Below are 24,969 nucleotides of genomic sequence, written 5' to 3'. Positions count from 1 at the left end.
TTTTGGATGATATTACATGATGATGTTCAGTGGTACACTCGAATTTGAATCATTGGAGAAGAGAACGGAATACCGCGTACTTTTGGACTCTCTTTTATAGGTCCTTATGGACTTTTTACAATTACTCACGATGGTTATCATTATTTTGGCCTTGAATTTCGGATATGATCTGAATTCGTGTTAAATCGTCTACAGCCTTTGTATGGCGATTACAGATATTAAGGAAATAAAATATAAAAGGGAACTTTTTATATTTACAAAAGACTCTCTTTACTCTTTAAAAAATACTCTTTTTTAAAAATTAAAAAAATTTATATTAAAAATTACTCTTTTAAAATATTATTTTCTTTAAAAAAAAATAATTGTAAAATTGGGTTCAATTATTAAAGAAATATACGTCTCCCCATTTTTCATTTCCATTAACAAAATCCAGAAAAAAATTACATTAATTGAGATTTATATATACAGTCGAGTTTTTCAGAACTAGAGATGTTTTAAAGTTTCGTTCTTAGAATAATTTTGGATTTATTTACAAAAATTGGAAAAAAATCATCAGTATTTTTTTTAAATTCATATTTGTATTACCAAATTTTGGCTGACAGTTGCATATCTTGACAACCGGCTACCTCAGCATATCGCTTTCGTTTACATGTGCCAATTATTTTTTTCTTTTAATCATTAATTCGCCTATAAGCTTGAAGCTTCTGCATGGGAATATGAAATGGAAATTTTGTAACCTATAAAAAATTTTGTGCGTGACCGGTATTCGAACGCAGGTCTGTGATTTTTATTTTAATTGGTCTTATGTTTGTATGGTGAATAAAGTTTATATTAAACTACTATGCTTGATTTTTGCGCACTTTCAAGTAATAAGTAAATGTGTATATATAAAAAAATATTTATCTGGAAAAGACAATAGTACAAGTCTGTTCTAAATTTAGTTTAAAGCATTTTCAAGTTAATCTGTTTATGAAGCCATAATAGTGCATTAGATTTGTATCGGGTAATAGTCAACAGTAATGAAAGAAACTTCGTTCGTGACGGTTTTTTACTAAGATTGACTTTTTTAAAAATGACCAAACTTATTCAGTGGATTCAACAATATTTAGATAAGGTAAAAATTATTTTATTTTAAATTATTAATTGTAACATTCTTTTTTAAATAAAATGTAAAAAAAGTTGCATTGGTTACAGATTATTATTTTGTTAATCTTAACGAAAAAGATATAAAATTAATCAATTAAAGATGTAAATTTTTTATTTTAAATCTTCGTAATTTACTTTTTATACAGATAACTAAGATAAAGTCGGTGTAGCGTAGTGCATATACTGTTGGTTGCAAAATCAGGTGTCTATCTCTTTAATCGTTATATATTTTATTGGTGTAGAGGTGCCATTAATTCAATAATATTCCATTATTATAAGTTGAGTAAATTTTTATGATATATTAATTTTACTTTCAAAATTATTTTATATTTTAGGAATTTTAATCTGGCAAAAAATAAGTTACGCATTATCTTAACAACCTAATTTTACGCCATAATTTAATTTCTTATTATGGGTGTACCATTACAATCTTTACAGAGTGAGTATTCGTTATATTAACTAATTCCTAATTTTTAATTCTGTAATAAGTAATTCCTGGGGTTTCTTATGAATTTGTATCACAAATCATTAATTCCCAAACTCTTCTGTAAATGATTTTGTTTTAAATTTTATTAAGCCGTCTGATTCTCATCCATGTTATGGTCTATCTGCTTTTTTTTTGCCTAATTTATTTACCTTAAGTACTTACTGTAAGTTATCACTAATTACCCGTATATACTGTAAATATATAAAAAGTTTCTTGTTAGTATTGTCTAGCGGAATTTAGTATTTTTATATAAAAACTAGTTAACATTGTTAATATTGTTAACATTGTATAGACATTTATTAATTTTTTCATGCTGTTTTGGGTAATTAACAACGTTCTTGGACTAGGTGAACGGATATTAATGTTCTTGTTAGATTTACATCTTAAAGTGCCAATCTTTTACGCCTGTGTTTGCGTGCGCGCACATGGCGGTATTAAGCTAAGAAATTTGATTAATAGATTATGTCTGGTGAAGGATGAAATTCGAGAAAGTTGAATTACGTAAGAAGGTTAGTTCTGCTTAAGCGGAAGTAATTAGCAGACTATAATATACTGTAAATGCTTGAAACAACATATTGATCTTTTATAATGCATTTAGCTGTAATTTAAAAAGAGTAAAATTTCCAGCAGAGTAAATTCCTTTATATTTGATTTTAAACTGTTCAGACAATAAAAATTAAGGTATAAATCTTTTTTAGCTAATGTCAAAATAAATTTATATAAATAAAGAACTTTTAATCTAGCTTACGAACTTTCAATTAAATCTTAATGAATTTTTATTCGGCCATTTTTTTACAGTTTTTCTCCAGTCTGGTAACTTTGTAGTTTCTGAAAGATTCTGAGTCTGACTGGGGTTTGAACCCGAAACTTCCTGATGAAAGATGGGAACGCTAACTTAATACCATGTATACTGTATATTTTCTTTCAGTGATGTACTTTCTTTTTTTTAATATTTGCAAATAATAAATTTCTTTTCTTATTTTTATTTTATTTACTTTTCGTCTCTTGTAGTTCACTTTTTCATGTAACTAGTGTTTTTTATTGTCATATCCTTAGTTTAAATAAAAATAATTCTAATAAAAAGTGTAAGATAAGTTTAAAAATAATAATAATAATAATAATAATAAAACAAATTTCAGTTTAAAAGCCCTAAAAGCTAAAAATAATAATTTTTAAATCTAAAAAAGTTTAACATTTTGGAGTTAGCACCTATTTATTTTGTAGTAAAATTAGATAATTGATTTTAATTTGAGGCTGACCTTAAAAGTTTGGATTTAGACAAAAATTAAAGAAATTTATACATATATATATTGCAGTCATCGAAAAAAATTAATTGTAGGGCATAAGGATCTCAGCAATCCAATAAAGTTATTGAGTATGTCAGAGATTTCCCAAAAATAAACTTGTGGCGGGGTTTGATGTCCGATCTTGTGACTGGCCCGTTCTTTTTACATGAGTCTACTATCGTAGGGAATATTTATTTAGACATGCTACGACTGTATGTTTTCCAAAAACTTGACCAAATTGAACAAGAAAGTAGCATTGCTGTATTGTTTCAACAAGATGGTGCGCCACGACCTTTAGCCTAGGCGTTCGACGCACTCTCAATGAAAGATTCCCTAATCGTTGGTATGGTAAGCCGGACCTGTGCTTTGTCCTCCAAGAAGCCCAGATTTAACACCCCTTCAACTTTTTCTATGGAGATATGTTAAAGACATTGTCTATAATGAAAAAAAAATCAAGGTTGTACAACATTTAAGATAACGAATCCAGCGGACCTGAGCAGAAGTCGATAATCAGCTTTATGTTTTCAGAGCGACCAAGGGAGCGCATATTGAAATATTCTATCGTATGCAAAAAAAAAAATGTTGAGTTGGTGAATTATTTACAAAAATACTCGTTTGATTATTTCTAGTAGTTTTTGAGGTAGCATTTTTTTAAATTGCTGCCACCATTTTTGATGATTCTGTTTATATCTTTACTTTTTAGGTCGTTTTATAAAAATCGCTTTATTTTTAACGCATCTTTTTTTTAATTTAACAGTACTACCAAATTTCACTTAATTTTTTCTGATTTACTCAGGTTCCCGTGAGAGAATAAAATATAAATAAATAAATAGGCAATAATTTTTTTTTCCCTCAATTTATTTTTAATAAAAATTAAACGAATTAAAACATTTTTTATTAATTATTTATTTATTGCTTACACCACAGTTTTTCTTCCTTGTTTCTTAATTTGCTGTTAATGATTATAGGTAGACCTAAACATTAAAAAGACAATCATGATGTTCAAAACTTTGTTTATATTTTAAATAAAAAGATCAGCAATAAAAATTAGTTGATTTATAAGGTAGAAAGAATGTTGTTGACGTCTAAATATGGAAAAGTAACTTCCATACGTGTGAGAACTATATAAACTTTATTTACACCGACAAAAAATTATTGTGAAGCAAGCTGAATAAAATGTGACCTCGAACGTAAGATGACCCTTTACTTTTCTCACCATAATTTAATAAGAGATTAAAATTATTAAAATTAATAAGAATGTAATTATAAATACTTAAGAAAATGTATATTTTGTAACTGGTACTATTTCTAAAAATACTATTTATATATAAAATATATTAGTAAATATCGTTTGTAGTGACCTCCAAGGAACCGAAGATTTTATGTCATTATAACCGATAATCATAATAACTGATGTTTAGGTAACTTAGTGGTATTATTTTAATATGCCATTTGCACGGGTGTTGTAATACAGTAAAATAATAATCATTAAAAATTATTTATTTCCGTAATAAAATAATTAAAAAAAACAAAAAAACAAAATTATTTAATAATAAATACAAATACGATAAAGTAAAAGAAGATAAAGAAAAATTATAAAAATTACTTTTTCTGCAAAATGTCGGTTGTTTTGCTTTGTTTCGAACATTTCGTGTTGTAATACCGTTTTTGAAGGTCCTTTTCTGAATCAAAACAAATAATCCTTGTTTTTTTTCATTAGCAGTTTCTGTAAAACTGAGAAACCGGCTAACGGTTTTCATTGCCGCTAAAACTTCTGGAAGATTTGGCGGGTTGATGTCTTCATCGTTGTCATTATCTATATCCCCATCTACTTCTGCTAGTACTGAAGCCACTACGGCTTCAGTACTAGCAGATGATAATGTAGTATTATCATCTGTTGCTGTTTTATGCGTTTCTAAATCTTTGACAACCTCTTGATAATCTTCAAACAATGCATTTGACAACAATTGGTTTTGCAGACTATTGACCCATTCCGCTAAAGATTCTTCGCATGCAACATCAGTAACTTCACCAGCCTGTGGTAATAATCCAGCATTTCGAAAGAAATGTTTTACAGTAAGCGGAGAGCCATATTCCATGATCTTTCTAACATAATTGTAGCATCCAGAATAGTTATTTGAGTTTCCTTTTTTTTATCTGAACCCTATATCATTTGTAAAATATGGTGTTTTTTGTAGTGAACTTTTACCGACTTGATCTAAGGGCTGTAAGACTGTTGTTGTTTTCGGTGGTAAGAACACTAACTCTATACACAAAAAATGTTCAACTTGTGGATGAGCCGGACAGTTGTCAATAAGCAGCAGTATTTTGTCATTTTCAATCTTTAGTTCACGATTCCATTTTCGTAACCAAGATGTAAAGATATCACTTCTCATCCAAGCTTTCTTGTCACTTTTGTACGTAACAGGAAGATATTTCAAATTCTTAAAACATCAGGGTTTAGTACTTTTCCCTATAACAAAAAGTTTTTTTTTGTCAGTTCCAGTCATATTTGTAGTAATTAGTACTGTTAGTCTTTCTTTTGATGTTTCCCTCCCCCGAACACGTTTCGCCTTTAAACCAAAGGGTTCTTTCTGGCATCAGTTTAAAAAAAGACGGGATTCATCAGCATTTTAGATTTTTTCGTCCGAACAGCCCTCTTTTAATTTTGGCCAAATGTTTTCTAGCCTTTTTTCTGACACACCGGTTGGAGCTGCTGCGGCCTCACCGCTTACTTTTCCCGACACAATATCGTGATTCTTACGGGACCGTTGTCCAAGCTGAAGTTATTTCACGTGGTTTACCGAATTTTTCAGAAAAATCGTAAGTTTGCAATATAAGGCCGCTAATAGGAATAACACTCAGTCCTCTAGTATTTAAACCATTTTAACAGCGCTTGGTCTACATCATTATGTTGACAAGACCGTAATTGTTTTATTTCGTAGAATTAGTTTCAAAATTTTTCTTAATTTTTCACGGTTTTCCCGCATCACCGATATTGTCAAATGACCTACGCCTAATTTTTGGGCAATGTCCTTTTTAGTTAAACCATTCCATTACACCATTCTCTAACCGCCAGATAATATGCGCCTTTTCCTCTATCGTGAATGTTTTTTTGCGAATTAATAATTAATTCACTATTAAATGAATCACACAGAATACGTAAAATAAAATACTGTACCCGCACAAAATGATATGCTCACAGCAAATTAATAACAACTGAATATGGCTGCTTCAGTTTACAATAATCTGGTACAGGACGAAGATAACAAAACAAGAACTATAGTACATTGCAGGTAAAAAGGAAAAGGTGACTCATCTTAATCGTCACAATATTTCTGTAGCTACAATGTAGATATACTACGTTACTGACGAGTCACTTCCGTTCGTTATTGTAAGCGATAAAATATTGCATTGCAGTAGAAAAACCAAGTCATAATAACCGATATGTCACTACAACCGATGTAATCATAAACAATATACATACTGTATTAATATATTAACAGCATACCAAATCAAGAGACAATGTTTTGGTCACCATATCTGATATGTCATTATATCCGATGTCACTATAAACGATACTTATTGTACCTTCAGAAAAACTTTACAAAAACTGGTATTAATAATTTAATTGAAGAATAAAAAATTTATTCTATCTAGAACGTTAACGAAAAATAAACTTAGTTTGATTTCTCAATACGTAGGAATCATTTAATTAGTTATTCACTTCATGTGTTCACAAATACAATGAGAAAATTAACTGTTTGGGTGCGCAATCCAAACAGGTATTGTATTATGTAAGTACACATTACTAATCCAATTATTTTCAAATATTGATATAATTTTAGTTCCACCCCTTATTTTTCGGATAATGTTTTTAGGATTATATTTATTAACGTTAAAATTTCTAGCAATTTTATCTAGGAGCATTAGAGACAATAAAAAAAGACGTTTTAAGTTGAATTCATCGTATGGGTGTATTTAATATATCCTTATGATCTTTCTAATATAAGTTACTACAGACAAATGAAGCAGGAATGATACGGGCCATGAAACTACCATGCATCAAAACTTGGGCGGTAAATTCAAACATATAAAGGTATTACGGTACGGTAAATTTTACGTAGAAGATATTGTATTTTCGTTGTACGTTATGGAAATACTTTTGATTTACGTAGTTCGTTTATTTCCTTTCAATATAGTCCTCTCTTTTATAATAGGTTGAAATACGATACTATGTCGACTTTACCATGATGTAAGTGGAAACCGGTTTAAAGTAAGTAATGCATTAAAACGATAAAGTAATCTAAACATTTATTAAAATAAAAGTAAAAAATGCTTAGAATCGTTACAAAAATAAAATTTTAAACAATATTCATGTTTTGATTAAAAAACAATCTCATTTGTAGATGTAGGGGCATTAGAGTGAATGAACGTAAATATTTAAATATACAAAGGTTAAATAAAATTTTTTTAAAGAAATGATAAGGAGATATTAATATATAAAAAAATCATTTGGTGTTCTGAACTTTATCAGTTTTCCTTAGACTCATCTTTGTATGTATTTATTTATGTTTATTATATGTCTATGAATACTGTATAAGATATGTAAACATATACAGTTTTTTTGAGGGATTTCAATGAAAACGCTTATATGCATCCTATTTTTTTTATTCAAATTTACTTCTGCCAAATAGATCTTCCCACGGGTAAAATTGGTTCCGTTATTGGAACCGATTTTACCCGTGCGAATTTAAAAAATAATAGTCTAATAAAATAGATTAAAAATTGCACAATATCGCTCTATGCAGACCAAATCGAAAGTTATTTTAAATAGAACCTTAACTCCTTAAACTCATTCTCAGACTGGCCATTTAATTTTTATGAAAGATAAATAATAAGTCAGAAATTCATTTTTAGAAAAGTTCGATGATTAACTTAAAATTTTAACTATCCCAGTTCCCTCATTTCTTAACTGAAGGAGCATGGTGGCTAATCTGAGTGTGGAGTTTAAGTATTTAACATTTTAAAGACAACTTTTTCACTTTCGATTACGACTGCTTAAAACAATACTGCATCATTTTTTAAACAATACTTACTTTATTATTGCAATTATTTATTATTATTATTTACGGACTGAAGGCCAGCAGACGGCTACTGCTGATGTCCAAGGTGCAATATTGAGAGAAACCGGAAGTGATTCGCAGATGCAACGTACACTGCCTTGGTAGTCGCTTCCACGTATCGGATGGTTTCCGAGTCTGTCGTTCTGGTAATCGCCGGCTTTGTAACCACTGTTCTTTTTACAAGGAAGCACCAGGTAGGAGGCGGCGGACAGGTGAAAATCGGGAGACCATCGCCGGAGAGGAACGGACTCGCACGGTCAACGCCTGACAAAAGATCTGCGACAGTGAGACCGCAAGGATTGCAAGGTTTATCCCTCTGATCAGCCCTTGTGCAGAGCGCGGCTTGGGGAGGTGGAATACTACTTGGTCCATTTTTTAACGGGTCACGGGTAGTTGCGCGCTTTTCTCCATGCCGTAGAGAAAGCGCCGTCCCCCGACTTCCTGTATTGCGCTGGTGTACGGACGACGCCTAGGACACTTTTTTCAAATGTGCTCGGTGGGCGGCAGATCGTTCACCTGGCTCAGGACTTGGCCTGGATAATCTTGAGCCTGGTGAAAACTTAGTGGCCTTCTCAGGTTAGCATAAGGAGGAGTCGGCCCGAAATAATATGTAAAACTGTTCCGGGCCAAGTTCTGGTAGAAAGGGGAGTAGTTTTGCCGGAAGTTTACAGATGGCGGTTTGATAAGACCACCAGTGGGAACTCGACTTCCGTGCGTAAATGCATTTCCATCTTCCATCAAAAAAAAAAAAAAATATTTACTCATAAACATCTATAAAAATACACTGTATCAATTTTATTTTACGCATTGACCATTTATTTATTAACATTTCTTTCAGTTGAGTTTTATTGTTATTTACCTTGATTTGACTGTATGATGATTTTTAAAAATTTAAATGTGCATCTTAAACTCTTACCTTCTATAAACGTTCTTCAGACGTTTTTTGTTTGCAATTTAATTTAAAATACAGTTTAAAAGTGTTGAAGCGACTTAGTAGGATTCATATTTGACAAAGTTCTTTAATCAGATTTCATCATGCACCATGATATGTAATGATCATTCATTTGATTATTTTTATTAGTATTTTTTTCGTAATACCTAAATAAATGATAAAGGTACGTTCAACATTCAACCTGCAGCATGAATATTCTACGGATACAGTGAAAGATGTAGGATTTATTTTAAAAACAAATTTATAAACTGTAAAATCTTCAGTCTGTTACATACACGCTTCTTCAAAACTACTTTCTTATTTGACAGTCAATCTACTGATTCAGAGATTTATTAAATAATATTAGTAATAATAAATTCCCATTTATATTTGAGTAAATTTTGAGGAAAAAACTGTGTTACATTAAATAAAGGACAACCCGGATAAATGCTAGAGTTTTTTTTTCATTTCATAAAATCCTTTTTTTGTTAAAAACTGGATGAAAGATTACAAGCAAAGCTGTGCATGCGTCTGCGCACGCCTATACATAATATAAACTGTATATTTTTTAGTCATTGTATTTTTAAAAAGAATATAAAAAGTAGTATTGCTTAGAAAGTAGGTCACGTAGACTGTTCTGTTAATAATGTATACAAGGGTTATATTTTATTTATGCCTTTTTATATTAAAATAAAGAAAATATAATTGAATTACTGTTATTATTGTTGATTATCCGATTCTTATCAATAATACTAGGCTGAGCTTTTTATTTTTGTAAAACAGTATATGTAATTATAATCAAAATTCTTTTTATCCGGAACATCATTCAATTTTGCCTTGTTAAGAAAAAGTAAAATATGACATTAGGGATTGCTGACCTAGTTTTTTCTTCTTATATTCTTAGTTTAAAATCTTTTTATCCATTATTTAGAATACAACGATTTGTTTGCGTTAAATATATAATCATTTACTCACGAACTAATAATAAATATATTTAAAAATAATAAAGATCAAATTTTATTATATATTTTACATGGTATATATTTTGTGAGATTCCTATAATTTACTTCTGATTTTTTTTTTGACATTGTAAAGAACGAGAGAGAAAGAGAGAGAGAGTGACATTAGTTTGTAGCCTAAACACTAAGGGTCACTAAATAATAAATATATCATAAAAAAATCAAATCTACATAATTTAAAAATAATAATGCGTCCCAAAATATTTGCCGACACACAATTCAAGAGGATAAAAGAATACAGAAGAAATGAAACAGAGAAGAAACAGCACAATGAAATAGATTATATTTGATGTTACAGTTACGGGCTACAGGATTATCAAAAGAACTATATAAATAAAAGACAATTTTCGTATTTTGAGTACCCTAATAACTCAAAAACAACTGCTCAATCGATTTCTCTGAAAATTTCACAATTTATTAATCGGAATATCGTTGCAATCGTATTTACAATCGTCAAACGTTGCAAGTATATGGATTGAATTTGGAAGATCCATGTTTTTCTCAATTACATTTTTTATGCTTCCTTGTAGGAAAACCTAGCGATTTGTTAATGTATGCTCCAAATGGAATCACCAAAAACATATATCCCAGAGCATTGCAATTATTTTGGTTTACTTAACTGAAATGCAATTAATATTGAATTCATATTGTACATTTTCGTAATATAATTTGTCAAATATAATTCAAAATTTATTTAATTCGTACACTCAGATTTACCAGTAGTGAATTTAGCAGGTTCCGCTAATCAGTTATATATATAGCAGAAGAGTAAATTATTAAAAATATATTTTTTTAAATATTAGTATTTTATGGCAGTGACGAATGAACTATGGGAAAACCAGAAGAACAAAGAAAAACGAAGTAATAAGAGTATTTAATATCTTTTTTGGAGAAAAAGAAAAGAATTTGGGAGACTTTTGTTAAAAAGTAAACAAGATTCTTTAACTTAGGCATCTAGGATTTTTATTATATTAGACTATATATATTAGAGAGGAAAATGGGAGCCTATATCTTCGTTTTTCTCTCCAAAAAATGTTGATTATGAAATCATAAAATTTATTAACTTCATGTATTCATATGTTTTCTTTACTAAAATAACATTAGCACTTGAAAACGGCCATTTTGAAAATTTCTTCACTCGCAGCAATTTTTTTTTACTATTAATCTACAAAAGAAAAATCTGATGTGGACAAAACATGACTTCCTTGTACGCCTATTAAATTACATTTACACTTTTTTTTTTTAAAGTGAAAAGTACATACAATTTTATTTCATTCAAAACCTTTAACATTTTTAAATTTTTTTCTTTCTTACTATTGAATTATTATTCATCGAAATTTTTTTCTTTTACAATCAGAGGTTAATAATTATTAATAAATCAATATATTTAAATTAAAAAAAAGTTAAAAATATATATATATGTATATTAAGTTGGATTCGAGGCGATGTACCTTTTCCTTGTAAGATCCCAATATTTCATTAATTAAAATTTTATTTGGGTTTAACTCTGGAACCAATGAAAATAAGTACCGCTTATGATGCATAGTTGAAAAGCTCTCTATGAGGGCTACTGCCGCAGTTAAGAAGAAGTCCAAAATCCAAAAAAGAATTTGGGCTTTTTTGAACACTTTTGGTCCAGTTGATAGCAATAAAAAGGGGAGGTGCACAACTAGATGTTACAATAGTCCTAAATCCAAAATTTCAACATCCTACTGCTAATCGTTTTTGAGTTATGCGAGATAAATACGTACGTACAGATGTCACGCCGAAACTAGTCAAAATGGATTCAGGGATGGTCAAAATATGTATTTGTGTTGAAATCTGAAAACTGACATTTTTCGCAACCACAATTCTTCATTCCTTTATTTCGTACAAGAAATTGAAAAAGAGTTAGAATGAACTTAAGGCTGTAGTAGTTACAATACAATATATTAATTGATGATTAGATGAGATACAATTACCCACCGGGTTAGTGTAGTGGTAAACGCGTCTTCCCAAATCAGCTGATTTGGAAGTCGGGTGTTCCAGCGTTCAAGTCCTAGTAAAAGTCAGTTATTTTTACACGGATTTGAATACTAGATCGTGGATCTAGTATTCAAATACTAGGTGGTGGGGTTTCAATTAACTACATATCTCAGGAATGGTCAAACTGAGACTGTACAACAGTACACTTCATTTACACTCATACATATAATCCACATTCGTCCTCTGAAGTATTATCTGAAAGGTAATTACCGGAGGCTAAACAGGAAAAAGAAAGAAGATGGGGTACAATATTGTATGTAAAAGAAGGAAGTAGAGATAGTACGCTAATAATCCAGTAAATATATATATATATATATATATATATATATATATATATATATATATCTTTTTAATCATTATTAATTAGTTATTGAAAAATTATGGGTGTAGAGCTCAATTTAAAAACTGATTGACAGCAGTAAATAGGATCTTACGTAAGTTCAGCACATTAAAGCAATATCCTAGATCAAAAATAAACTGCTTCCATCAAGGGTAAAGAGTCATCCTGATCTTGAGTGGTCTACTGCCAGGCAATAACCACAGATTCTTCTTTGGGATGGAATAAGTCTCATTTCATACCTTCTCTGAGGGTAGATTGCCTTTTGTCAAATCTATCAAATTTCCTTATTTCTTATCTTTTCTTCTGATAGTTTTTTGAGTTTTTATTAAACTTTTTCGAGTAACTACGTTCTTGGTATGCTTGATTTTAGAGGAGGCTGTGACTTACAGAGCCAAAAACTCAAGGTTGTTGCGTTTTATTTCTCTATTTCTCCTAATTCTCATTTTTTTAATTTTATGTTTTATTCATTAACTTTCGTATTTCCAGTAATTTATCTAATTCTACTGAATTATCATCCATTTTAACAACGGATGACAAAGCTAAATAAAGATGAATAGGTATGTGATACAATTATAACCATCTGTAATAAAACGATAAACATTGAAAATGTCTATCTGGTTTTAGTTGAGGTTTATTTTTGGGGTGATCAATTCACCACATAACCATAAGTATGCGCATAGGAATATCGAATGGAAATATCGTAGCGTATGAGAAATACCTTCCCTGAACTGGATTCGAGCTTAAGATATTTTATTGAGACGGTTCAGTTATAAATGCATTAATGCTACAGAACTTTATTAGAAAAGATATTGATGAATATTATTCAAATTTTCAAACACATACCGGATAACATTTTTTTTTTTTACGTTTAACATTATTAAAGATATTATATCAAATCATTTTAATATACATTTATTATAGTTATATTTTTTATTTTAAAATAATAAAGTAGATACAATCAACCATCTGCATAACCGTGACAGCATATCGGTATTAACTGGATTTCTTTTAATTTAAATGCCTTATACATAACTGGATTTCATATATATATTTTTAATTCGGTCTGATAAATTCCATTACACTAAAAGCATTTTGTATGATATATTTGTTAAGTTAGATATCTTTACTGGAAAAAAAAAATATATAAGATTATAACCACCAAAAACCACTCCGACATCAGATAGTTAAATGAATTTTTTATTATTATTGTGGTTTTAAATATTACTGAATTATTATTTTACTAAAATTGGTCATTTTGGAATACATAATTTTATATATCATTACATAATAAGCGTACATCGTTTGTTGGTATACTTATATATTTGTATTTCTACGTAATTTTGGGATAAATTTAAAACAAAAACCGCTTATTAGTGTTCATATTGTTAGTTGTTAAATACGAGTAATTTACAAAAAATTATATGTACAAAAAATATAAAGACTCACATTACCAACCACTAGGAAGGATATTTTATTTTTTACTTCCTTGTACGAAGAAAAGGAAGTATTGCGATCGCGAAAAATTTTGATTTTCAGATTTAACGGAAATATCCATTTTGACCATTCCTGATTCCATTTTGACTAGTTTCGGCTTGACGTCTGTACGTACGTACGTAACTCAAAAACTATTAGCCGTAAGATATTAACATTTTAGATTTAGGACTGTTGTAACATATAGCTGTGCATCTCCCCTTTTGATTGCAGTAGGCTGGACCAAAAGTGTTCAAAAAAGCCCAAAATCAATTTTTTTTAATTTTGGATTTTTTCTTAACTGCAGCAATAAGCCCTCATTGAGAGCTTTTCAACCATGTATCATAACTGGTACTTATTTTCATTGGTTCCAGAGTTATAGCCAAATAAAATTTTAATTAATAAATATTTGGATCTTACAAAGGGAAGGTACATGGGTTCGAATCCACTTCATATAGTATATTTTTTTTTAACTTTTTTTTTAATTGAAATATATTTATTTATTAATAATTACTAACCTCTGATTATAACATTTTTTTTAACAATAAATAATAATTCAATAATAACAATATAAAAAAAATCAGAAGTTATTAGTGAAATCAAATTTTATCTTATTTTCATTTTAATTCAATAATTTTTGCAATTAGAGATTAATAATTGTTAACAAATCAGTATATTTAAATTAAAAAATAAAGTTAAAAAACTATATGTATATGAAGTCAGATTTGAACCGTTGTGTGCATGATTACGGATTCAACACGTTCTTACTTTTTTTTAATTAATATAAATTGTTGGTATGGACACCACAAAAAAATGCGATGCAATTTAATGTCCACCACAGTGCAATTGTGTAACTGCACTTTATTAAAGAATTGGAGGATCGTATCTCACTTTCGAATAAGTATGTTTAAATGAAGTGCAGCAAGAAATGTGTATAAGTAATTTAATAGGCGTATAAGGAAGTCATGTGATGTACACATCAGATTTTTCTATGTAAGGATGTCTGTTACGTGTCTCTCTCTCTCTCTCTCTCTCTCTCTCTCTCTCTCTCTCTCTGTGTGTGTGTGTGTGTGTGTGTGTGTGTGTGTGTGTGTAGATACGTTTTATACAAAGTTTAAAAGGATTTGTTTGCTATATGTATTTTCTATTGTATTTTAGTGGAAAAAAAGAAAGCTTGATTACTGGTGCCCTGCAAAAGCTTCTTTTTTTTCTCAAATTGATTTATCCACGTAACCCGTTATCATAAACAAAGAATTTTAAACGTTACATCATCATGCAGAACACCATTTGGTGTTCTGCCTGGAGGTAGGTTCTTACTCCCCCTCTTGTCACTATTCACATTTGTCTTAATCCTTTTCCTTCGTCCCTTTAGTTTTCAAGCTTTTCCTAATCTATTAACTTCATCCTTCTATTGACCCTTTCAATGAATTTGTCAAGATTCCCATTTCCTAATCAAATGTCCTAACCAGTTTTTTTTTCTGGGTGCTTCCCCGATAAATGCTCTTTATTCTTTAATCCTATTCATTACTTTCTTATTCCTCACCTTTATCTATTCATCTTACTTTCCAATCATTCTCCATATCCACATCTCAAAAGCCTCAATGTAGTCACTTCGCCTTGTCGTCATCGTCCGTGCTTCACTTCCAAACAACAGACACTACATACCTAATTTCTGGCTTTATTCATTGTCTAAGCGTTATACATGACAATTAAAACTATTCATTATTGTAAAATAATATATGAACCAATTTTGTATAATTAAGTAAAATACGTCTTACTCACTCAAGAAAATATTTTTTGAACATAATCTCGCTTTAGAGATTTAAGCTACTTTTCGTCCTAGGATTGAAAGTAATAATATTTTCTTAGGAAAAAGTTTGAAACATGCATACCATCCACTTATGAAATTTTCTTCAGCAGATTCTGAGAAAATTGTATCATATGTGTAAAGAAACATAGAAACCATGAGCTTTTTTGTTATTTTATCAATTATATTGACCTATAGAACCTTTTTGGTTCATGAGACTGTGGCATAATATTTTTCCACACTCTTTTTTCAAATACAAAACTTCGTTTGCATTATGTGTAAGGGAAGTATCATAAAACAAAAATTAAATTTAAATATAATCGTAGCGAAGCGTAGTTTATTTTTCCTTAATTAGTTAAATTTATAAAGTTATAATGCTTCGATATTTTAACTTTAAATTTTCATGTGGACTTATTTCTTTTACTTTTTATTCTGTAAAATTTTGAATAATTTTTATAAAGAATTTTCACAGCATAAATTTAAAAAAATCAAATATATATATATATATATATATATATATATATATATTTGATTTTATTTATATTTATATTATATATATATTAAATATTGAAATAAATGAATCTTTAACTAAAGAATAAATCAGAGTTTTTAATTCGACGTAAATGTACGTGGTATATTCTGTATTTAAATGAAGAATAAGAATTCATGAAATAAGAATGGAGATGTTGATTCTTTTTTTATTTTTAGAGAAAATTCTTCTCGAATTTTATGAGTTTGAACTATATGGTCGTTCGGCTTAAAAAATATAGAATCTATATCCGCTTACTGCTGTTCATCAAATCGTTGTATACGCGTGAGGTTGAAACGAATCTATTTAAATTTTTATCTTAATGAAATTTATTGAAGCCGTTTTAGAATATCAGGACCTAAAATGAAATAACACAATACCGTACTTTATCTTGAGTTGTCGGGCAAAAATATATCAACCGTTATTTTTATGTCTTTTTTTCTCTGATGTTGTTTAAATGTAACTGCATTTATTTATTAGTTTTTATTCTTCAGACCGTATTAAACTGTAAGAAGCTTGTGTGATATATCTTTTAAGATGTATAATTAAAACCTCAGCTAACAATGCATACAAGAAAAAAACATATAATTGATGCCTCGGTTAGAATTTAAATATGCAGGAAGAATAAACTGAGAAATGCTTTTGTTTTGTATAAAGGGGTACTGAGGTAAGACATGTTAAAAAGAATGGCTCATTGCAGGATCAGATTTCCATAAAATAAAATGAGTACCAGAATATACTGATGATGAGTGCACAGCAAAGAACAAGAGGTTCTCAACGGGCTCTAAAGATAAGGAGTGTTCGCTTCAGGGGACGCAAGTGTATAATTTCGACGGCCCCTTTCTAAATTACGATTTTGTTTATTATAGAAGTACTGTTACTTGTATATCTGCATGTTTACGTAGTATAAAAAGTTGTAATGGTAATAGATGTTGGTACTGTGTGCGGTTAGTTGGCATTGGCCTCTGTGCTAGACTGAAAAAGAGATAAAATGAATGAGAGTGTTTTGCAAGAAAACTACACACACATAAACACACACACACACACACACACACACACACACACATATATATATATATATATATATATATACATGCGCGCGCGCGAAACACAACATACAACACACGACGTTTTAAATATGTGTGTATCATTTTTATCGACCGAGTATGCCTTTACTCTGTTGTTGCCCCACATTGTTAAACAACCAATCATACAACTATATGAATTATTGACTTGTCCGTTGCTTAGGATTAGAGTTATATTTGTGTATTTTATTTATTTATTTTTTAAAAATTCAAACTATATATAATATATTTATTTATTAACGCCCTACTTGCATATTAATACTAATAAATTATTTTACGATTAGATAAATAAGTTTAAATTATATTAATAAAAAAAATAAACGATACATTATAATCTTATCAAGACACTTGATTTTAAATGTCAAATTAATAGTAGTAATAAAACGACAAAATAATTAAATAATGTATTTTACCATTAAGCAATTTTAATTTCTTTATATTAAACCGTTTTTCTCTGTAAGAACTGATCGGATCTGTTGAAATATAAATTAGTGGAGGTATCGCAATGGAATGGGGATTTAAACAAAAGCTCTATTTAAATAATGTTACAAAAATTTGTAAAAACTTGCTTTATACTTTTTAGTCATACTTTAATCAAATTATTATCATACATTGAATGAGTTTAATTAGTTGATTAATTTGGATTTCAAAAAATAACATCATATACTGATATTTATAAAATATTTAAAAAATTATCACTCAAACATTTACTATACAAAATAACGAAATAGTGATGTTTTTGATTGTTGAAATACAATTGTAAATTAAGAAAACTTTTTTTTGTCGCTTATATACATTTTACAAATTTACTCCCGTACGGGAGGATGTATGCAAAAGAAATGGTGGAATACTGTATTGTCACCCGAACTTAGTAACTGTACAAAATTTCATCAATAGGCAATGTCAGGAAGTATGTTAAATTATTACACCTGCACCCTTAATTTACCCCTGTACGGAGAGATGTTTGCAAAAGTAATGGTGCAATATTGTACTGTCACTCGACCTTAATAACTTTGCAAAAGTTCATCAATAGGCAATGTCAGGAAGGGTGTTGAATTAAGATTGCAAGATTTGAGGATAAAGATAAAAAATCCGAAAAAATTGAAAAAAAATTTTGTGAGTTAAATAAAGCAAGTAAAAATAAATTTACTTAAAGGCATCTCGGCTTTTCATCCGGAGATCCCAGGTTCGAATCCCCATCAAGCATGCCATTTTCACACACTACTTGTCATTCATTTCATCTTCTGAAGCAATACCAAACTGTGGTCCCGGAGGTTAAAAAAAATAATAGATAAATAAATTTAAATACCGTACTATCATCTTATTTAGCTCTCCAATATTCATCTTTATGTGGTATTTCATTACTTTTGTATTGTATCTTTATGCTAAACATACCCTTGTACATAAGCAATAGCCTCATATATAATGATCTTAAGTTGCGAACCGTTCGGCAGGAAATCTTTCTGGTTAGCCTACGATATCAAAATCGTTTGGATCAGCACCGGAATTATTTGGCGGTCAATTTAATGGATAACACGATCAGTGATTTTTCAAAATTGCTAAGGAACAATATTTTTGGTTTGCCTTATCTTTTCAATTAGGTGACTTTATGGTCTAGCTGTATTTGCATTTCTTTCATTAAAAAAATTCTTATACTCTTCTTCAGTTAAAGTTATTTTTACAGATTTTCCCAAAAATAAATTCTTTTCTAAATTTTTTAAAAATTATTTTATTATTTACTGGCAACTTAACCTAAAAAATTGTGTTTTGTTACACCAGCTGTTTGTGTTTTATAATAATTTGCTTACAATATACTACAGATACTGTTCTGGAACCAGTTATATTCATTTTTTAGGTCAAAAACCTTAAGAAATTATAAAATTTACCACTTTAACTTCCAAGAATTTCAATTTGGCTTCATTTTATCTTTGGAGAACAGAATCAGGGTGAAGTTTTCGTTTAGCTATAATTCGAAAACAAAGAGTCTCTGTCTTAAATTTATACTAACTTTCTTCCTTCTTCACTTGTAGAAAACATGTTCTGAAATTCTTTCGTGAGACTGTATTTTTTTTTTAATTTTTATAAATCTACTTTTATTTGAAGAATGAGTAGCCTTAAAAAAGCACAACTTACATAAAAAAAAAAACATTTAAGAAGATGGAAAGTTTTCAACTTTTCAAATTACGAATATTTTACTCTCGTAAATTTTTTTATTTTTCCAATAATATAGCTCCACTTGTTAAGCTAATAATTACTATTATACTTTCTGATAAGATCACAATAATTTCTATGTTGAATACTGTTTACCTTTCTTAGCTTCATTCTTTTACTATATGTTGACGCGTTTCAAAACCATTCCATTATCAAAACTTATTGTAGTACAAACGTGTCAATCAACATATAATAAAAGAATGAAGCTAAGGAAGGTAAACAGTACTCAATATAGAAAATATAGTTCCACTATTGAAATTGTGTCAGGTTGTATATCATTGGGCTACAAAAATCTAACACTAAGAATGATGGTGACAAAAATAATTTTCAAATCAGTTATGCAGGTAACGGAGCTTTTGGTTTATATTTTATTTAATTTTCATAAAAAAAGAAACTTTCAATAGGAGTGCCAAAGGAATTACGAAGAAAATATAAAATAAAAAACATTCGTCTAAATCGGTTCATTTGAAGAAGAGTAAGACAAAAAAGTTGGTCAAATTGAAAACCACCTCTTCTGTCTGAAGTTGGTTAAAAAATAACAACAGACAATTAAAAGGAATAATTTATTATTCATTATATTTTATATATTGTTTAATTTATTTATTTTTATTTTTTATTTTTTTTTTAATACTATTATAACAGTACGTAAAAAAATTTATTTTACAAGTTGATTAAAACATACGAGGCCCATATATTTAGTGTCAGCCCCACCAGTATTCACGCAAAAAGAATTCGTAGAAAATTTATTCTTTTTACATTATTAATATTTAAGGTGTGCGATTTCTGGAATAAAGGAAGTCTGAGCTCGCATAAATTTTACACCTGTTGTTACAAGTCAACCTTAAGCAATGATAATCACATGTTACGTGGATTTATAAAACTAGCCATACTCTTCTAACCAATTATATTAAAATATTTTTCTTTACATTAATGAATTAATAAAAATTGTTGTTTTGTTTTTATTAGGGAGAATAATTCGATTATTTACTAATTTTTTGGACTTATTAAACAAATATGCTATTAATTTAGTAATAGGAAATTGCTAGAAAGTGGATAAATTTTATCGGTTTAAATGAAGATTAGAATTTATCTTAAAGAATTTATCTTTATCTTTAAGAATTTATCTTTAAGAATTTATCTTAAAATTTATACGTACTTTATTTCAAAAATAAATTCGTGCACTCTAATGTAACAAAGAACATTTTAAAATAAATATAATAATAAAAAAGGAAGAAGTAGATTAAGATGAATAATAAAGAATAAAAAACAGATTGAGATCAAACAAAGATATACGATAAAATTAGAGACGTAGAAAATTACGACTAAAATTCTATGGACACATTGTCCACATAGAAAAGCAAAGGGAAGAAATAATAAACTGCAATGAAACAATTTTACATTTATGAAAATAAAAGAAAGAGATTTTAAATGTGATTTTAAGAAAAAGAGTTAAATGTACTACTGCAGATTCCTGTAATAAATTAAAATTAAATAAGAGTGAGTAAAATTATTATTACAATAATGTACTAACTATTTAATGTTACATTGGATAATATTTAAAAAAAATTAAATATTATACTCCGGAAATAAACCTTATGGTTCGATAATGGTTTTTGTTATACTTTATAATTACTAACACTACTGCAAAATGCTGTTCCCAAAATTAATTGTTATCAAAAGAAAAGCAAAAATTCGGAACATATATGTAATAACAAGACGTAATTTATTAAAAAATATTATCTTTATTAATCTCTTGGGTTAACCAATTAACTTCACAAACTTATAAATTAAATACACTACGTTTCACTTAGAATTCTCTAAGCTTCCTCCGGTGACAATATACATTTATACACACATCATACAAAATTATCTTGTATATTAAGAAATTAATTGGTAATTAGATAATAATATAGAGGATAATAATAGATAGGATGGGTAGACCAGTTAATTTTTTAGTATGTAAGAGAATTTTGTAGATGTGTGTATTATTGAGTATTGTCACCTGAGGAAGCTTAGAGAATTCTAAGTGAAACATAGTGCATTTAATTTATTAGTTTGTACAGTTGATTGGTTAACCCAAGAGATTAATAAAGATAATACGAGGATATCTCTAAAGTAAAGACCGCTGGGAAATTTATCTCCTTAAGGTTGGTGAGCATGTGTCGTTCATGGCCATCCTAGTAATGTACATACTGCATTGTTGTCTGTAAGTTGTTGCGTTGCAGTATCTTTGATAAAATGAGCAGGAATCGATGTTGCCGCAGAATGTGAAATAAGTCATACGTTTTTTGAACCATCAAAACTTTAAACTGAAATTCATAGGCACTTTGATGCTGTGTACTGTGATAATGTAATGAATGAAATAAACGTCCGAAAATGATGTGAAAGGTTTAGAAATAACAGAATTAATGTGCATGATGAAGAACGTTCGGGGAGGCCCTCGATAAACATCGAGGACTTGTTGAAACGAGTCGATGATGAAATCAGAAAAGATCATCGCTCAACGATTTCCGATCTGGTCCTTTTTTCCTGATGTTTCAAGAGCTGTTACTGGTCGCATTGATCATGACCATTTAGGCTTCAGCATGGTTTATGTATGCAGCATGGTTTATGCAGCATGCGTTTATGCCGCACGTCTTAACGGAACGTCACAAAAAATCCGAATGGGTTTTGCTTTGGAATTTTTGGTGCGCTACACAGAAAAAGGTGATATGCTCCTTAATTCAATTGCTACCGACGATGGAACATGGATTTCGTATTACACGCCAGAGAGAAAACGGTAGTCAAGTGAATGGCGTCATCCTCAATCACCAACCAGACTAACAAAGGTCAACCCACAACCATCTGGACGCAAACTGATGGCTACAGTCTTTTGGGATCGGTTTGGCATACTGCTGATTGATTTCATGCCACATGGAACGACTATAAATGCAGAAGCCTATGCGAAACTCTACGTAAGTTATGGCACGTCTTTCAAAATCGGCGACGTAGACGGCTGACCGACAGCGTCGTCCTGCTGCACGATAATGCACGTCCACTTATTGCGGGCCCGACATGATTTACTGATCAGTGATTTACTGAGAACGTTTGAATGGGAAATTTACGATCACCTACCACATAGTCGGGACTTAGCTCCTTCTGATTACCATTTGTCTGGGAAATCGAAAGAATCTTTGAGTGGTAAGCACAATTCGCGGGTGACGATGAACTTAAAAATGCTGTTAATCAATAGCTAAATGGACTGGCGGCAGAAGAATACGACAAGGATATATTGAAACTGGTGTATCGTTACGATAAATGTTTTAATTCATGTGGCGATTGTTTAAAGAAGTAGTATAAGGTATTGTTTAAGAGAAACAAAAAATATTTATAAAGTTTTAAAAATAATTTTTTTTACAATGAAACGGTCTTTACTTTAGATTTTTACCTCTTGATCTTTAGACCTTTAGACGGTCTTTACCTCTCGTATTTTAAGTAAAATATGTGTTGTTATATTTAATTCTATCTAATGAAGAGGAAAATAAACTTAAATAAATTAAATTTTAGTTTATATTTATATATATATATATATATATATATCTATATATATATATCTTAAAATTTTAGGCCAACTTAGTCCACAAATGCTAAATTTCGATTATAAATTCTGTGTATGAGGATGGTAAACATTTTTTAACCTGTGTTTGAATTTTATTATTTCAGGAACGATTTAAATAACATAATTTATTTATTTTATGGTTGATGCTATTACACAGAAGTATTGAAGCTTCTTCATGGATTATTGAACTGGAATTTTATAACATATGAATGATATGCCTGGTCGAGATTCGAATCCAGGGCCTCCGGATGAAAGGCTGAGACCTACCACTCCGTCACGGAGATTGGCATATTTTGAAGTTTGATGTTGTAACTTATAGAATAAAGGAATTGCTTCTCTGTTTGTGTTAGAATTTTGAAAATCGGATAAGGGACTGAGAGATGTGGAAGTTCCAAAGGGATTTGGATTTGTAAAGATTTATTCTTACATGTTTCTTACCTTATTAAAAAATATATCATCGGTAATACTATAGTAAAAATTCTGAAAATAATTTCTGTAAAACACCTATCACTTCTAATAATATTTCATGATTTTATTTTCAAATTTTATTACTTTTCTATCATACCGACCATTTCTTTATTATTTCCTTTTTAATGGTGTTTAACAAAGTTAATCATCGTTAAAAGTTTTTTTCTGTTTAGCCTCCGGAACCATCGTAAGGTATTACTTCAGAGGATGAATGAGGATGATATGTATGAATGTAAATGAAGTTCATTTACATTCATACATATCATCGATCATTACTGAGAAGTGTGGTTAATTGAAACCCAACCATCAAAGTACACCGGTATCCACGATCTAATGTTCAAATCCATATAAAAGCATCTGCCTTTATTTGAACTCTCGACTTCGAAATCAGTTGATTTGCGATGGCGAGTTAACCACTGAACTAGGTGGACTAAACTTCATAAGTTAAATGAACTGAAGTTTATTTTTAATTATTTTTTTCTAAATGATGCATTATTAAGTCGGGAAATAAGAGTAACTGAAAACCCCTCATTAAATAATTAATTAGTGGGCTGTAAACCGCAAATTTTAAAAACAGAAATTCTATAAAGATTTTACTCTTCCAACCGATCGATCACGTCATACAGAAAGGATGTTAAGTATTTTGTGGTAGGGTTAACTTCTACCACAAAAATAAAATTGTAAAACTCTTTTGATTGATATTTTTCTAAGAAAATAAAAAGAAATATTACGTTTTACTAAAATTATCTTAAAATATTTTTATAAGAAGTGTTTTAACTAAGTTTTATGACACCAAGCACCTAACTGAATTCATAATTTTTATATAATTTTAAAAGTTTGTTATATAAGTTTCGAATTTTTTAAATTATTTTTATTTAAATAGGAAAAATAAAAGTAACGATAATTGTCAACTTTGTTACTAAGGAAATTTCAAAATCGAGAAAGTTTAATATTATACCATTTTCATAGTTTTTACATGATAGTAACTAGTAAAAATAATAATTTTGAAATATAAATGATAACATAACGTAAAACGATCATTATTCGCATGTGGGAGTTATTGTGCGGACTAAAAAAAGGGAAAGAATTGTCACAACTATCGATACCCAATTGTGATTGGTGGACTTGATAACCAATCACAAAGAGGTCACATTTCGATAAAATGTCAGCTGAAGAAAGAATGGCAGCTGTTGATAATAAATTGCTGCAATTAGACGATTCGTGGGAAACTTTTAGCGAATAATAACCGTTGAGAGAAGCATTCTTTGAGCTATTTGCGTTTGGGGAACACTAGAATTACAAACAGCGTTTTGGTGTCGAATGGCGATGCTTCAATCTGTTTCAAATGTGATCGTCATATAAATGGTACGTAATTCTTATCGATTGTATTCATTATGCATCTCTGTGATGTAAATTCAGACTAGCACCAATAATTTGTTGT

The 24,969-nt window shown here is 29.4% G+C and overlaps 1 protein-coding gene across 3 annotated transcripts in view; it reads left to right on the top strand.

Moving 5' to 3' along the window:
- LOC142325396 (leucine zipper putative tumor suppressor 2 homolog) overlaps nt 1-24,969 on the top strand; it is a 353,005-nt gene that overhangs the window by 262,951 nt on the left and 65,085 nt on the right. The window contains exon 1 of one of the 3 annotated variants that reach the window (XM_075367119.1): nt 1,039-1,114. The exons of the other annotated variants lie outside the window; for them this stretch is intronic. Coding sequence (XP_075223234.1) covers nt 1,073-1,114 — 42 coding nt within the window. The 5' untranslated portion in view covers nt 1,039-1,072. Of the gene's footprint in view, nt 1-1,038; nt 1,115-24,969 lie in introns of those variants that run through there. 3 annotated transcript variants of the gene reach the window in all.

The sequence above is a fragment of the Lycorma delicatula genome, chromosome 5 (genome assembly GCF_047948215.1).
Source record: "Lycorma delicatula isolate Av1 chromosome 5, ASM4794821v1, whole genome shotgun sequence".
Classification (NCBI taxonomy): Eukaryota; Metazoa; Arthropoda; class Insecta; order Hemiptera; family Fulgoridae; genus Lycorma; species Lycorma delicatula.
Note: the sequence above shows the minus strand (reverse complement) of the source record. Positions and strands in the feature narration are given on the sequence as shown.